This window comes from Ailuropoda melanoleuca, chromosome 1 (assembly GCF_002007445.2).
Source record: "Ailuropoda melanoleuca isolate Jingjing chromosome 1, ASM200744v2, whole genome shotgun sequence".
NCBI lineage: Eukaryota > Metazoa > Chordata > Mammalia > Carnivora > Ursidae > Ailuropoda > Ailuropoda melanoleuca.
The window spans coordinates 148,675,851-148,690,301 of NC_048218.1; the positions used below are offsets into that span (position 1 = coordinate 148,675,851).

The 14,451-nt window shown below is 36.8% G+C and overlaps 1 protein-coding gene across 2 annotated transcripts in view; it reads left to right on the top strand.

Moving 5' to 3' along the window:
- Positions 1-11,099, top strand: part of NXPH1 (neurexophilin 1) — a 287,890-nt gene extending 276,791 nt beyond the window's left edge. For both annotated transcript variants that reach the window (XM_034668263.1, XM_034668270.1), the window contains exon 3: positions 9,175-11,099. In XM_034668263.1, coding sequence (XP_034524154.1) covers positions 9,175-9,936 — 762 coding nt within the window. In that variant the 3' untranslated portion in view covers positions 9,937-11,099. The remainder of the gene's footprint in view (positions 1-9,174) is intronic.
- The last annotated feature ends 3,352 nt before the right edge of the window (positions 11,100-14,451 follow it).

Consider the following 14,451-nt stretch of genomic DNA (forward strand, 5'->3'; position numbering starts at 1 on the left):
ATGATGTATTTTTGATGTGTTAAGACACTAACCCATTTCCTCTGGCTTATCATNAGTTGCTTCTCTGCTTTTCCGTTGTTAATGCAGCACTGTCGCTCCTGGAGCACTGCTTTGCAGCAGAAAGAAATGATGTATTTTTGATGTGTTAAGACACTAACCCATTTCCTCTGGCTTATCACATTTAATACAAGCACTCCAGGTATTGTCAATGTCAAGTGCAGACTCAAAACTTGTAAGAGAGGAATCTCTGAGGGCCACCCCCCATCTTGATTGTGACTAAAGAACAATGACTTTCACTGTTGAAATAGTTGTAAGTAAGAATATAAACCACACAGGTACTGTATGGAGTGATAACTCCATGTCAGGTACTCCCTCCCCTAAGGTACAAAATGTCATACTATAGAAGAACTTCCCTCAAAGAGTTAATAGTTCTCTTAGGAAAACCTGATGAAAAAGAGCCCCACATGTCTGGAAGCACCTGCATATTTTTCTCTAAATTAGCTAAAAAGGGGCTGGAGAAAGCCTTGGGCACATGTAGCCCACCTTGTGAAATTTCACAATGCCTGAAATAAAGAAAATTCACTTTTTTTCAGAGAGAGAAAAATTAAGCAGAACAAAATGAATTAAAGGATAAATAAATATTCTACCAGTGTAAGCCTATGACCAATAAAGATATTTTTTTAGGCATGGACAACTTAGTGTATCCCCTATGAACTCTTTCTAAAAGAATCACATAAATCCATATATCAATAAAAATTAAATTCCAGCTCAAAAGAGAGGGAGTGAGGTAACTGAAACCACAATGGCAGGAAAAGTGGTAGAATCAAGGTTAAAAAAAACAACTGGAGCTAACCTGGCTGTGAAACAATGTAATGATTAAAGATCTATCACAAAAGGTGAACGAAAAGTGGAAGTCTGGTCCATCCATATCATAAAATTTTATATTCCCCTTTAATAAAGATGATATACCTATGGGGCGCCTGGGTGGCACAGCGGTTAAGCGTCTGCCTTCAGCTCAGGGCGTGATCCCGGCNAGCGTCTGCCTTCGGCTCAGGGCGTGATCCCGGCGTTATGGGATCGAGCCCCACATCAGGCTCCTCTGCTATGAGCCTGCTTCTTCCTCTCCCACTCCCCCTGCTTGTGTTCCCTCTCTCGCTGGCTGTCTCTATCTCTGTCGAATAAATAAATAAAATCTTCAAAAAAAAATAAAGATGATATACCTAAATGTACTAAGAGGTATGCATCTCTAAGGTGTTTTCTTGATAGGGAAATATATAATGTAATTCATAAAATATGACACTAAATATATAATATTTATACGTGAAAACTAAGCTATTCAGAAACAATATACACTCAAATTTTGGCAATTTTTACCTCTGGAGAGAGAGGTGAGATTGTAAGAGAGCAGGGGTTGATGATGAAGACAGCATTTTACTTTCTACTTCATAAATTCTAGTTTGAATGTTCTGATAAACATATATTAATGTAGAATTGCATGATTAAAATAATTTTTAAAAGTAAAGGACACAGTGTGTGTAGTAACTAGGGGTTAGCTCTTTCACTTAATAGCCATGATCTCGTCAAGCTCTTTTTGAGTTTCTATANACTTAATAGCCATGATCTCATCAAGCTCTTTTTGAGTTTCTATATCCCCATGTGTAAGCTAAAGGTAACAATACTGACTTTAAACTGTGTGTGTGTGTGTGTGTGTGTGTGTGTGAATGTCTGTGTGTAGTTTATTCATTATTTATTTAATTTTAGTGAGAGAGAGAGAGAGAGAGGCGGGGCTTGATCTCACTACCCTTAAATCATGTCCTGAGCCAAAACTGATGGTTAACCGACTGAGCCACACAGGCGCCCCTGTGTGTAGCTTAAATAAAATATAATGTCATACATCAAATACTAATTACAATGGACTGGAATATGGTGTGCCCTTATCCAATAGCAGTTAATGGTATGCAACATATATTCAACATAGCAAATCATAAAATTGTCAAAATGAAGTAATCATAGAGCAAGACCATTTTGTTGATTAGTTATTCACTGTTGAAAAATATTGCTTAAGCATCAAGTTGTTTAAAATTTTTGGCTTAAGTATTCATACAGTTGATGAAATAAATACATACTTTTCAAAGTAATCTTGAAATTATTTATATTGAATAGTAATAGATCGACAGTAAAATGTGCAGGTTAGTGGAAATTTGAAGGCATCTTATTGCTCTTTTATATAAAGAGGTACACAAACATCTGGAGAACCTCTCATTGGATATAGTACATGTAGAGGAGTGAAATGTTTATATACTGTCTCATAAGGCCAGGAGCAAAATTGAGGGGGCAGTGGAGTCGGGGAATGGTTTATTTTTCAAAAGTGGTATCTTTCAACAATATCTTAAATGATAATGTATTGACATTATGATTGTAAGCCTATTATGAAAGGATACTAGAGGAAGCGATGTAAAAGTATGGCCCTGAAATATACTGAGAAGGAGCTAGATTGATTGAAGTGTGGCAGCTCTTACATGCTTACATTCCACCATCCAGTGGGAATCTTTTTCTCCTTAGTCCCACACACGTCCTGCCCCAGGCAATCTCTCATGTTACACCCAAGCTCTGTCTGTGTTTATGTTTGAAGGAAATGACCCTTCTCTTTGTACCTATTTTTGGATGTTCTTAAATACACATGTACTTTAAATTGCATACGTCTAAACAGGTTAAGAATCTTTATGATCCTCAGTGTCTCTAAAACAATGAGACAGACAACACATATAATTTGTGGAAATGGTATCATTGGACTGGCGAGCCAACTCCTTTGGAACGGGCGTGGTGACTTTTGACATGGAAAATTATATTCAGCTAGAAAGTATATTTGGTGTTTTCACTGGTACAGAATAAATTATTTGTAGAAACAGTTTCACAATGCTTTGTCTTTTTGGAATTGGGTTCATTAGATGTTGTCAGCTTTTTCTTTTGTGCTCATCTTTATGCCATAGTCTTCACTTCTGTTATCACTCAGATATACTGACATTAAAGAATCTTTAGGTGACTTTTGAAAAGAAACTCTTTTATTACATTTGTAACATCAATAGTAGAAGGTGTTCTGGAAGTAAGGTTTCTTTTTAATGATATTTTTTTGTTCAGTAGGGCTCAATAGCTTTCAATTTTATGTGTATATTTGTGTTTCGAAACTGAAAATTCTGAAGATGTAAAGCAATATGATAGAATGAGTCAGCCGGTGACTCCTGACCACAGCTGGGAGTAGATGTATTAAGCCTGTTGCTCTTGCTCATCTTGCATCAGCTCTTCACCACTATAAAACCAGCTTCAGTAAGGTCATTAGTAGTGGATTCAGAAGTCAAGGGGCTTCTTTCCAAGTATTTAATACTATTCAACTTTTACTTGGATTTTGAATCTGCCCATGCCTCTCCCCAACTTTTCTTTGTTTCTACAGTAATATTTTCTTTCTAACATCCTCCTTTGTCTCTGTGTACCCTGGCTCCTCTTCTGTTTGTCCTCAAAGCACTGGCATTAGATATTGTTTCCAACCTTCTTCTGTATCACCATGTTCTTCTGAACAATACAGTCCCTTCATACTACAAAACCAACATCACTATCCCTCTCATTTCTCCAGACATGCAGAGCCATGTTACCAACTTTCTTTGGATAGCATCACTAGAATGACTTGCAGGCACTTCAACCTCCAATTTTCCTCTGAGATTTAATTATATTTTCCAGCTAACTTGTTACTTCTGTATTCCCTGCAGATGCCAGGAAACTCATTAATTCAACTTTTCATATTCCTGCTTAGTCAAAAAAATCATCAAGCTGAGTTAATCCTACCTCTGAACTATCTCATACCCATTTTTTTCTTTCTCTTTTTCTTTGCCATTGCCTTGGTAAAGTCTCATTTTACTTTCTCAAATGAAGTATCACAATTAATTATGTAATGAATCATTCTTCTAGTCATTCTTCCTTCAAGGTCTCTCCCTATCAATTCATCCTTCAGTGTCTAATCAATGATTTTTCTAGATCCAGAATGACCTACTTAAAACCAGAACAAATAAACAAAACCAAAACACATACACACACACAGAAGCAAAAGAGCAAAAAAAGCAAAAAGCAAAAAGCAAAAAAAAAAAAGTCATTTCCCACTACCTATAAGTTTAAGTTTAGATGCCTTAGTAGGAACATCATGATTTGACCCTAGCCCAACTTCTTCAAGTTCTACCCACTTCTTACAACTTCTCCTTTTCCTCCTTTTCAATGCTCCCTGAGGCTCAGCAGTAAGGAGCTATTTTCCATTCTTATATTTAACATGTCCCTTCTCAAATCTGTGCTTTACACAGTATGTTCCTTATGTTTGGATCTCCTTTGGCCTCTTCTCTCTCTGTTGAACTCCTAAGTGTCTTTTATCTACTAGATCCGAGGATTAATTCTACTGTTACATCTTCTCTACCTTTCAACTTTGATTCTGACTACTAGAATGTTGTACATAGTGTTAGTCACATCACATTGTTACTTGCTTAATTGATTTCCCCGTTAGACTGTGAACTTCTTGAGGGCAAGGACCATGTTTTATTTAGCTCTGTATTCCTATTATTTAACTCAATATTAGCAGAGTCTCACTATATAGTTATTGAACTAATAAAACAAAATAAATCCGATTGCTTATGCTCAACAGGTCTAGGGATTTTCCTGAGGACCCTTCTTGGTTTTTCATGATTGATATTCTCTTTCAGACATTGCCCTGCTTCTCTTCTCACCTCAGTGAAAGGGAAGGGAAGAGAGAAATAAGAGTACTCAAGACTATGCTGTTGATAGTTACAGCTGAAACCTGCTTTGATTCTGTACTCAAACTGAGATGTTCTTGGAGAGGTTTCTTGACAGCACCACTGGAAGGCTTTCGCATTACAAATAATGCATTGCATTTGGTAGTTGAGCAGTTTAATGGCTGAACTTATGCTCATTCTTTGTTGACTTGAGTTTTACTATCTACTGAACTTGCCATATTCTCTGGTTGTCACAGCAGAACTTTCAAAAGCATATGCTTTCTTTTTTAATTATTTACTTCAGAATTTTGGTTATGTAAAAGGGAGAGTTTCTTATAAAAATATTGTTCTGCTTTCATGTCATATTATTATTCATTTACAAAAAATATTATCCAGTGAGATTCAGAGGTTAAAATATTTGAGGATGTTAATAGTAATAATAATGTTGAACACTCACCATGGCCCAGGCACTGCTCTTAGTGCTTTAAATGGAGTGTCCTATTTGATTCACACAGCAGCTCTATGAGGGAGGTGGGCTTCTTCTCCTGTTCTCTAGAAGAGAAAAACGTAAGTGTAAACAAGTTGAGCCACTTGCCTACATCATATAGCTGTTACAGATAACGGCGTAGATTGGGATTCAAGCCATCTAGCTCCAGAACTCACACTCATAATCACTACAGCTGTGGAGAGTATCATTTAGAACTAAATTTCTGTTCTACCCCAAATTCAGAGGTTTATCTGCCTGTCAGGCTTAGCATCCTTTTTGAATAGATTGGCTCTTTAAAATCCTATCTCCTACTTCCACAATTTTTTCCTTTCACTCCTCATATGCTGCTGGTGGATTGCACCCTAATTCCCTTTTACTTCCTTTTTTGGGGGGGGCAATTCATTACTGCTTCATGAGCCAGTGCACCATGGATGCATCTCATTACAGCCCCTCTCCTAGTCAACTGTGTTGATGCTGAGATATAAGTACCAAAATCAAATACATGCCTATATTTACTTTTCTTGTCACCCAAAGAATGGCAAACTATTTAGGTAATTCCAGGTAAAAATGAGAGAAGAGAACATGCATTTATTTCTTGTAATTCATATGTACTAGGCATATAGAGGCTGTGTTAAGGACAACATTTATTTAATCAAGCAAGTGGAGATCTGAATGTTTGACCAATCAATTAGATTTCATTGAGACAAAATAAAACAAACAAATACACAAAAAATAAACTCCCAAGCTAAAAGATCTGTACTACTCTTATAAATTAATGTTTTTTTTAAATTTTATACTATAGCTACTGTTATAGAAAAAGTTATTTTGAAATGCACGTCTTTCAGTGAATCAGTAGAACTGTAGTTGTTTTTGTTTTGTTTTTTAAATTATAATGATATAATATTAACTGTGGAACTACTAAGGATTATATCTTTCATTTTATAGTAAAAATTCTCCCATAGAGGACCGGCTTTATTATCATGCAGAGAGGATATGTAGGAAATTTCATGCTTTTCCCTTAAGAAAACTCATACATTTCTATGCATCACCCCCTCCCAGAAGGATATTTCCTTCTCAATTTCATCCTGTTAAGACTTAATATTTAGTCCTTGTTAAAAAACAAATTGACTTTTGATAAGGCAGCCACTTTGCTATTACTGCTCACACATTGCTTGGATCCATTTCTGGAATGTTTTGGCATGAAAGGAATTCGCAAACAGGGAACAGTTTGGGTTCAGGGGGAAAGAGGAGAGAGACCAATTCAAGGGTTGAGGAGAACGGAAAGGGAAATACCTAGCACTAAAATAAAGATGGGCATTAAAGAGGGCACATGATATGATGAACACAGGGCATTATACTCAGCTAATGAATCATTGAACATTATATCAAAAACTAATGTTGTACTATACCTTGTCTAATTGAATTTAAATTAAAAACAAAAAGGAAATTCAGCAGCAAATGCAAACTTTTTTCAATTCCCTGTATTTGCCCCAAGTTTGTTTATTTTGGTTGGGTGATATGTTTAAGAGTTTAGAGACTGTGTGCAGGTGGGCGATCTTTACTTCCCTTAGATGTGGCACCTCCACCACAATCCATGCATTATTTCTGTATCTCATCCCATCCCCAGGGTCTGATTCTCTATTGGTCGGTGTTTGTCTCTCCTCTATTAACTTCTGTGCACAATGGCCTTCTGGATCTTTCTATAAAGACATCACAGTTGCCTTGAAGATCATAGCAGTTGCAACTGGACCCAGGCTAGTGGCTTGAAATGGTGACAGTGGTTTCGTGTTAGCCTACCCAATAGCATAATCTTGTTTTTTCACAGTGCAGTCATGAGGTATAAATCCATTTTCTCTCAGAGGCAATGAGTTCGTGTGGGACTAAACTTGCAGGGTTTCTTAAGCTTAGCATTACTGGGAAGAGACCAGCTTCAGCTGGTAGTTTTTCCCAGGTGGGAATGGCTTCATTCCACTCACATTGTCTCAATTTGAACTGGGTAGAGATAAGACTATTTGCCAGCTGGCAGTGGGAAAGCTCATTGATCCTGAGGAATCTGTGAAAAGGCAAGATTACTAGATCTAAGTGACTTTGTTCCAGTTTAGATTAACAACGCCTCTTGCAGGTATGTCACTGGGGAAACCCATCCCATGAAAGTTCTGAGTACTTGGCTATGTAATCAAGAACAAAGCTACCCTCAAAACAGACCTCCATATGTACTATTTGGTGACCTTCTTTCTCTAGTTGTCTTCACACAGCAGCTTGGGATTTGTAAAGATAGCTAAATTATTTGAACTATTTCCATATCTCAGCTACCCTATAAGGGAGTCACCATTGTTACCCTCACTTTGCAGATGTAAGAAACTGAGGTAGAGGGATGTTAAATGACTTGACCAAGGGTACACAGCTTGGCAGTGGCAGAGCTTAGCATAGATTCCAGGGAGACTGACTCTAAAGTTTATGCCCTAACTCCCTAGGGATTGGGATAGAGTCCTTTAAGCACAAGTGACAGAGTAAAAGGCTATTCTCAGGCCAGGGTTGTACCTTAGGCCTTCATGCCTAAGTCTACAGAAAGACCTCTAGGATGCAGTTCTGATTCCTAGTAGACCTGAATTAAAAAGCTTTTCAGCAATGGCCTCTTATTTTGAGAGCAGTTTGGAAGGGGAATAGCGGGTCCAAAAGAGGATGCTGAGTGGTAGTCAGGCTCATGTCTGAGATAGGACTGGAGATGGAGGTTTGTTGTGAAACCTGGCTTCCTAATGGGCAGCGAGGGACTCTCTTTGGCAGACTTACCCCGTAGGCAGTCAGTCTACATCTTAAAAGGGTTTTTTGTTTGTTTGTTTGTTTTTGTTTTTTGTATTGGCTGTTTTGATTCTTGTGAGTTCTTGGCTGTCTTCCCAACTGTCCTTGAGCCTTCCCTGTCAGGATCAGAGGTCATTGCTTTAACTTTAGGCTAATGAGTGCATTGTAGATACTCATTTCTTTCTTTTATTTCTTCTGTGCTAAGGCATAAATATAGGAGCTATGCTAAAGACAATGCTTGTTAATTTGTCAAGTACAGATTTGTGTGCTTGGTCAGTCAGTTAGATTTAGGGTTCCTCTGAATCCCTGGTCTAGTTGGGGATCTAAATCTTCCCAAAGAGACAAGACCAGGGTCCCAGGAGGATGGTTTCTGAATGTGACTCTCACAATCCAACCTGAACTTTTGGTCATTGACCATGTGTTGTTTGATTCTCTAGATTGACAGTTCTCTCCAAGACGTTGTGTATTAGATGTTTTAATTTATGTCCCTTTTCCTAGACCACATTTTAAGTCCCTTAAGATAAAAACATTATGCCTTATACAATATGTTCCATGCTAATAATAGATAATAATAAACATGTTTTGTTTTGACCAGTTAAAACATACTAGAGTCTCTTTGCAGAACTGACTTATCTAATAGCACTGTGGCACAAATTACCAAAGATCTTTAGGATTTCGGTTGATGTATTTCTGAGAATCGTACAGTTTTAAAACTTATGGTAATTTTGAAGCAGAAAAATAACAATGATTTGTAAAATTTTTATTTTAAAGGTGTTTGGATTTTGGTGCTAAGAAATAACTACTTTGGTTTGATTTCTGTTTGAATTCAGTTTGCTTTGCTCATGTTAGGTGGCCTCTTCCTCGTCAAAGTCAATGTTTTTATATAGTCTTTCAGTCATGTTTAGTAGTCTTTATCCACCTACAGCTCCTCTCCCTCATCTTATATAAAAATAGAAGTGGTATTTTATCATGTCTTAATAGATAAATATTGGCCAGATGCTGAAGGTAATTTAAGTGAAGTGTCCTCATTTAATTCCGAGCCTCTGAGAAAGGGCTTGGATCTATGTGTTGGGTGTTCTCAGATACGGAGATGTAAATACCATTTTTCTGTTCCATTTTCAGGTCACATGTGCCAATTTAACGAATGGTGGAAAGTCAGAACTTCTAAAATCAGGAAGCAGCAAATCCACACTAAAGCACATATGGACAGAAAGCAGCAAAGACTTGTCTATCAGCCGTCTCCTGTCACAGACTTTTCGTGGCAAAGAAAACGATACAGATTTAGACCTGCGATATGACACCCCAGAACCTTATTCTGAACAAGACCTTTGGGACTGGCTGAGGAACTCCACAGATCTTCAAGAGCCTCGGCCCAGGGCCAAGAGAAGGCCCATTGTTAAGACGGGCAAGTTTAAGAAAATGTTTGGATGGGGTGATTTTCATTCCAACATCAAAACAGTGAAGCTAAACCTGTTGATAACTGGGAAAATTGTAGATCATGGCAATGGGACATTTAGTGTTTATTTCAGGCATAATTCCACTGGTCAAGGGAATGTATCTGTCAGCTTGGTGCCCCCTACAAAAATAGTGGAATTCGACTTGGCACAACAAACCGTGATTGATGCCAAAGATTCCAAGTCCTTTAACTGTCGCATTGAATATGAAAAGGTTGACAAGGCTACCAAGAACACACTCTGCAACTATGATCCTTCAAAAACCTGTTACCAGGAGCAGACCCAAAGTCATGTATCCTGGCTCTGCTCCAAGCCCTTTAAGGTGATCTGTATTTACATTTCCTTTTATAGTACAGATTATAAACTAGTACAGAAAGTGTGCCCCGACTACAACTACCACAGCGACACACCTTACTTCCCCTCTGGATGAGGATGAACATGGGTGAGACTGAAGCCTGAGGAATTAAAGGTCATATGACAGGGCTGTTACCTCAAAGAAGAAGGTCAAATCTGTTGCCTGGAATGTGTCTACACTGCTGCTCTCGTCAACTGGCTGCAAATATGCTAGTGGAAAACAATCTGATGTAATTTCTGCCCAGTCAGCTTCATCTCTCAGTATAGTTGTAAATCACCACAGATTTTAAAGGCACACTTGAAGACATGCTCTCACACATAGATGTACACAAACACGCATTCATATACATTTCAGCTTGCATCTGTCACGATTCCTGTCAAGAGGGCTTTCATTGTCTGACTCATAATGGTTTAGGATAAACTATCATCAAGCAAAAGGATTAACTAGACAGTGAATGGTTTCTAACACTTGCTGTTATGGAAATCTCTTTTAAAAGTCTTGAGTACATGCTAATTAATAATCCCATTCATGCATTCCTACTGCTTGGAGTAGCTGTACTGGTAAATACTACTGTAGGAATATATGCTTGTTAAAATGGAAAAAAAATGTGTCTTTAGAGCTCAGTATTCTTTACTTTATGAACACAACAGTGTAGTAACTTTTTCCAGCATACAGTAGGCACATTCAAGGTAATATAAGATGGCTCTTTTTTCTATGGAGGGAGCCTGTTTCAGTAAAGATGAGCAAACATTTGGAATTTACATGTGGGCAGAACTGGATTACAGCTTTCATCACCAGTCATTGGACTTTCGCAAAATTGAGACCAGCTAAGGCTGCTTAAAACGAGTTCTGATCATTATATAAGAAGGGAAATGCCTGACAGACACCATGTAAGTTATAAGTGTCTGTCTTATCTTTACTACACATATTGTAACAAATTCAATATCCTAGTCTTCATTTGTATGAATGGTTTGTATTGTACATAGTTTAACCAAGTGTTATTTGAGCTGCTTATTAATATTAACTTGTACTTGTCTCTGCTTGTTATTGGTTAAAAAAAGAAAAAAAAGGATATGAGGAATCCATTTTATCAATGTAGCTGTGACGTCCATTAAAAAGACAAACAATGTACAAAGCATTTATTCAGCTCAAGTATTGTTGAAAGCTATACATATACAACATTACACTCTGTCTGTATTTAGATATTTTATTTCTGGACAAAATGAAATGTACATAAAAATAAAATGCTTAAAGTTGAGTTTCAATATGTGCTTGTGTAAGATGGTGATTTAAGTGGTTCTGACAAGAAGAATGTGCTGGAATACAGTAATGGTTTTGCATCTCATGTCTCTAAATTTGTACAGAACTATCTAAATTGCTATTAGTTGCTCAGTCAAAACAACTTAGGGGTTTCAATCTCAAGCCTGGGAAGCAGTTTTGGCATACAGCATTGCACACATTTTTGGTTTACTGTTGTTCTAGTGATTCAACAATACCAAAAAAATCAGTGAGCAGAAGAGATGACTGAGGTTTCTGAGATATTATAACTATTTTTTTTTTTCCTGTGCAGAGTCTTTATTTAGCTGGGAGATCGAGAGGAAGGTAATTTTTTTGGCTGACTTTCTCTGATTCTACTGTAATCACTCAGCTGAGAAAATTACAGTAGCAGTGAAGGACTTTGGTGTCTGATTTGCTTATACCAAATGGGATCAACTTATCTATATAGCATTGTTTATAGAGAGTAAGCTTTCTTTTAAAACGTAATTACTGTATGTAATCCCAGCAAAATAAACAGCAGAAAAAATATGCAAGGTAACCTATTTTTAAAGTCACAAATGGGGGATTGAGGTATGAAGAGTCTCAAAGGTTAACCAAAGAAGCCAAATTAAAACACTAACCCATTTTCATCTTCCCTTCATGCTGCATAGGGATAAGTATGTTTTCATATAGAAAATAATCGAAGTACTACAGGGAGACAAGACCACAGAGTTCTAAAGTGAGAACTCAGCAACTGATTTGACTAAAGAGAGCCTTCCACTGCAAATTGAAGACATCATTCTGTTAAATGTCCATCTCTCAAAATTCTCCAATATATCTAGACAACCATTTCTATCAATGTATTAATTAATTTGCCATGGAATTTCGAAGCTAATGTTGGAACAGACTCTCTCTGGCACAACAGGCAATAAATGCTTCATGAGTTCCCGCTGTGGGACATATTTGCTACAGATAAATCTTGTTATTCTGGGATTTATTTATCAAAATGATCACTTAGAAGTTAGTTGTGCTTAACAAAAAGGAGAATAAATGAAAAGGGGAAGATATTTAAAACATTTTTTTAGGATCATTTGATTAGTGGACTGTGACTTCCATTACGTGGTCTAATCTGTCCTTTTTTTATTTTTTATTTTTATTTTTTATTTCATTTTATTTTTTTAAAGATTTTATTTATTTATTTATTTATTTATTTATTTATTTATTTAACAGGGAGAGAGAGAGCTCAAGCAGGGGGAGCAGCAGGCAGAGGGAGAGGGAGAAGCAGGCTCCCCTGAACAAGGAGCACAATGTGGGGCTCTATCTCAGGACCCTGGGGGTCATGACCTGAGCAGAAGGCAGACGCTTAACCCACTGAGCCACCCAGGCACCCCTAATCTGTCCTTTTTTAATTCAAAATTCAAGATTATCGAAATAAAAATACACTTCAGTCTCCACCCATCTGCCCTGCTTTCTAACCTCCCCATGAAATGTTGCTTTTACATTTTTATAAACATACAGAGCATAGCTAACTAACATCCAATGAATTGAATTACCTTTTTGTAGTTTTTCTTTAAAAGAAAAAGAAAATGTAGTAAAGTTCTAACGAGAATTTCAGTTTTTTAAAATCCAAACTTTCAGTACTCTTTTTTTCTGGCCCTGTACACACTTTTCCCAAATTGCTACATCATCAACACCTCCATCTGTACTATAGAAAAGTCATGATGATACAGGATTTTGTATCCAATATACTCTTCCTGTTCTAGACAAGGATCATGATGAATATGAAGGTTCTAAGGTTTAGATTAAAACTTTACTAGACCAACTTGTTGCTTTAACAAACTGGTTAGTTAAGTTTTAAATATGCTAGAAATCTATTTGTTATTTGGATAAATTATATTTTAAGTTGCCCTAAGAAAATGACCTCTAGAATCTTAAATACAATTTCACCCCTTTGCTAAGATACAGAAAAAACAAAACAAAAAGGGGGAAATAGATAGCACTTGATGCAAACATGGGTGTGTCATTACCTATTGCTCTTTTCAGAAACATTTTAGTAAAATTGAAATTATTATGAAGAAGTAATTATTGCAACTTCTTGCCTCATTGAAGAAAAATGATACAAATTACTGGTTTATCTACTTACGATAAAAACAATGCATTGCCATGGCATGGTTTCAGTTGGGCATTTTTGAGTCCCTGGCTCTTGTTAGAATTTCTCTGCATGAGTAGAAGGGGTATAACTATCAATAGAATAGTATTGAAGTTCTGGAAGTAATTATTCTGCAAGTAATTGAGATACTTGTTAAGTTCAAAACTGTGGATTGGGAATCTTCATGTTCCTACATTTCAGCAATAAACTGTAAGCCATATTTTTGCACAGCATAGATTAAAAAAAATCATGAGAAGCCTGAGAAAGTGTTCTGTCTTTTCCCTTTTCCCCACCGTTTTACATATAAGAAGCAGCTTAACCAATATAAACAGCTCTTTGGAAAAGCAATATGCATCTCCATCATCAACTTTGCAAAGTTTTAGCCTGAAGCAAATTCAAATGGCTGGGTTAATAAGTCTTTGAAAAACTTGGTTGCTGTACCAGTTTCAGGTATTTATTGATATTTATTCAATTATCACTCTATTTACCTATTTATACTTATTTATCTTTACATTTTTATTTAAATAAAATGCAAATTAGTAGATGCATTAAAAATACAAAATTTAAAAACATTAATGTGCATAAAGATGATTTCTATTTACCTAGTTTATAGAAGACAAAAATTGAGTATCTTAAAGCCAGAATTGGATCCTGAAAAGCTGGTGACTACAGGAGGCTTTTCTCAGGAGTAACATGCATACCAAAGACTGATTTCAGGGATTGGGAGCATAAAGATAACAATCCTTAATTTAAAATTGTTGTGTATCATTGTGTTTTATAACCAATACTATCAGAAATATTTTTAAGTAACAAATTTACAACTACTTTTTACTAGGGTAGCAAAGAACAGAATTCTCATGAGAGGATTTTAGTTTCAATTTGTTTGTGTGAGCAAAGTCTAGTGACACAGCCTAAAATAAGGAGACTACCGGTGCCAAGCAGCTGGCCTAGTGCCCCAAGTCTGATCAAAAGCACTTTAAGATTTACGGTTCTGCATTTTCAGGAACATGCCTTTTATCACTGACGGATTGGAGGATGACTCTAAAGCTCCCAGAAGTGATGGATTCTCAAGGATTAGAGGTCTTCTGTGGGGGGGGTGCTGGGTGGCTGTTGCCATTGGTGGTGCCTTTAGAGTTGCCAGGTGTTGATTCCTCCAAATTCTAACTAGTGACTCAGACATACAC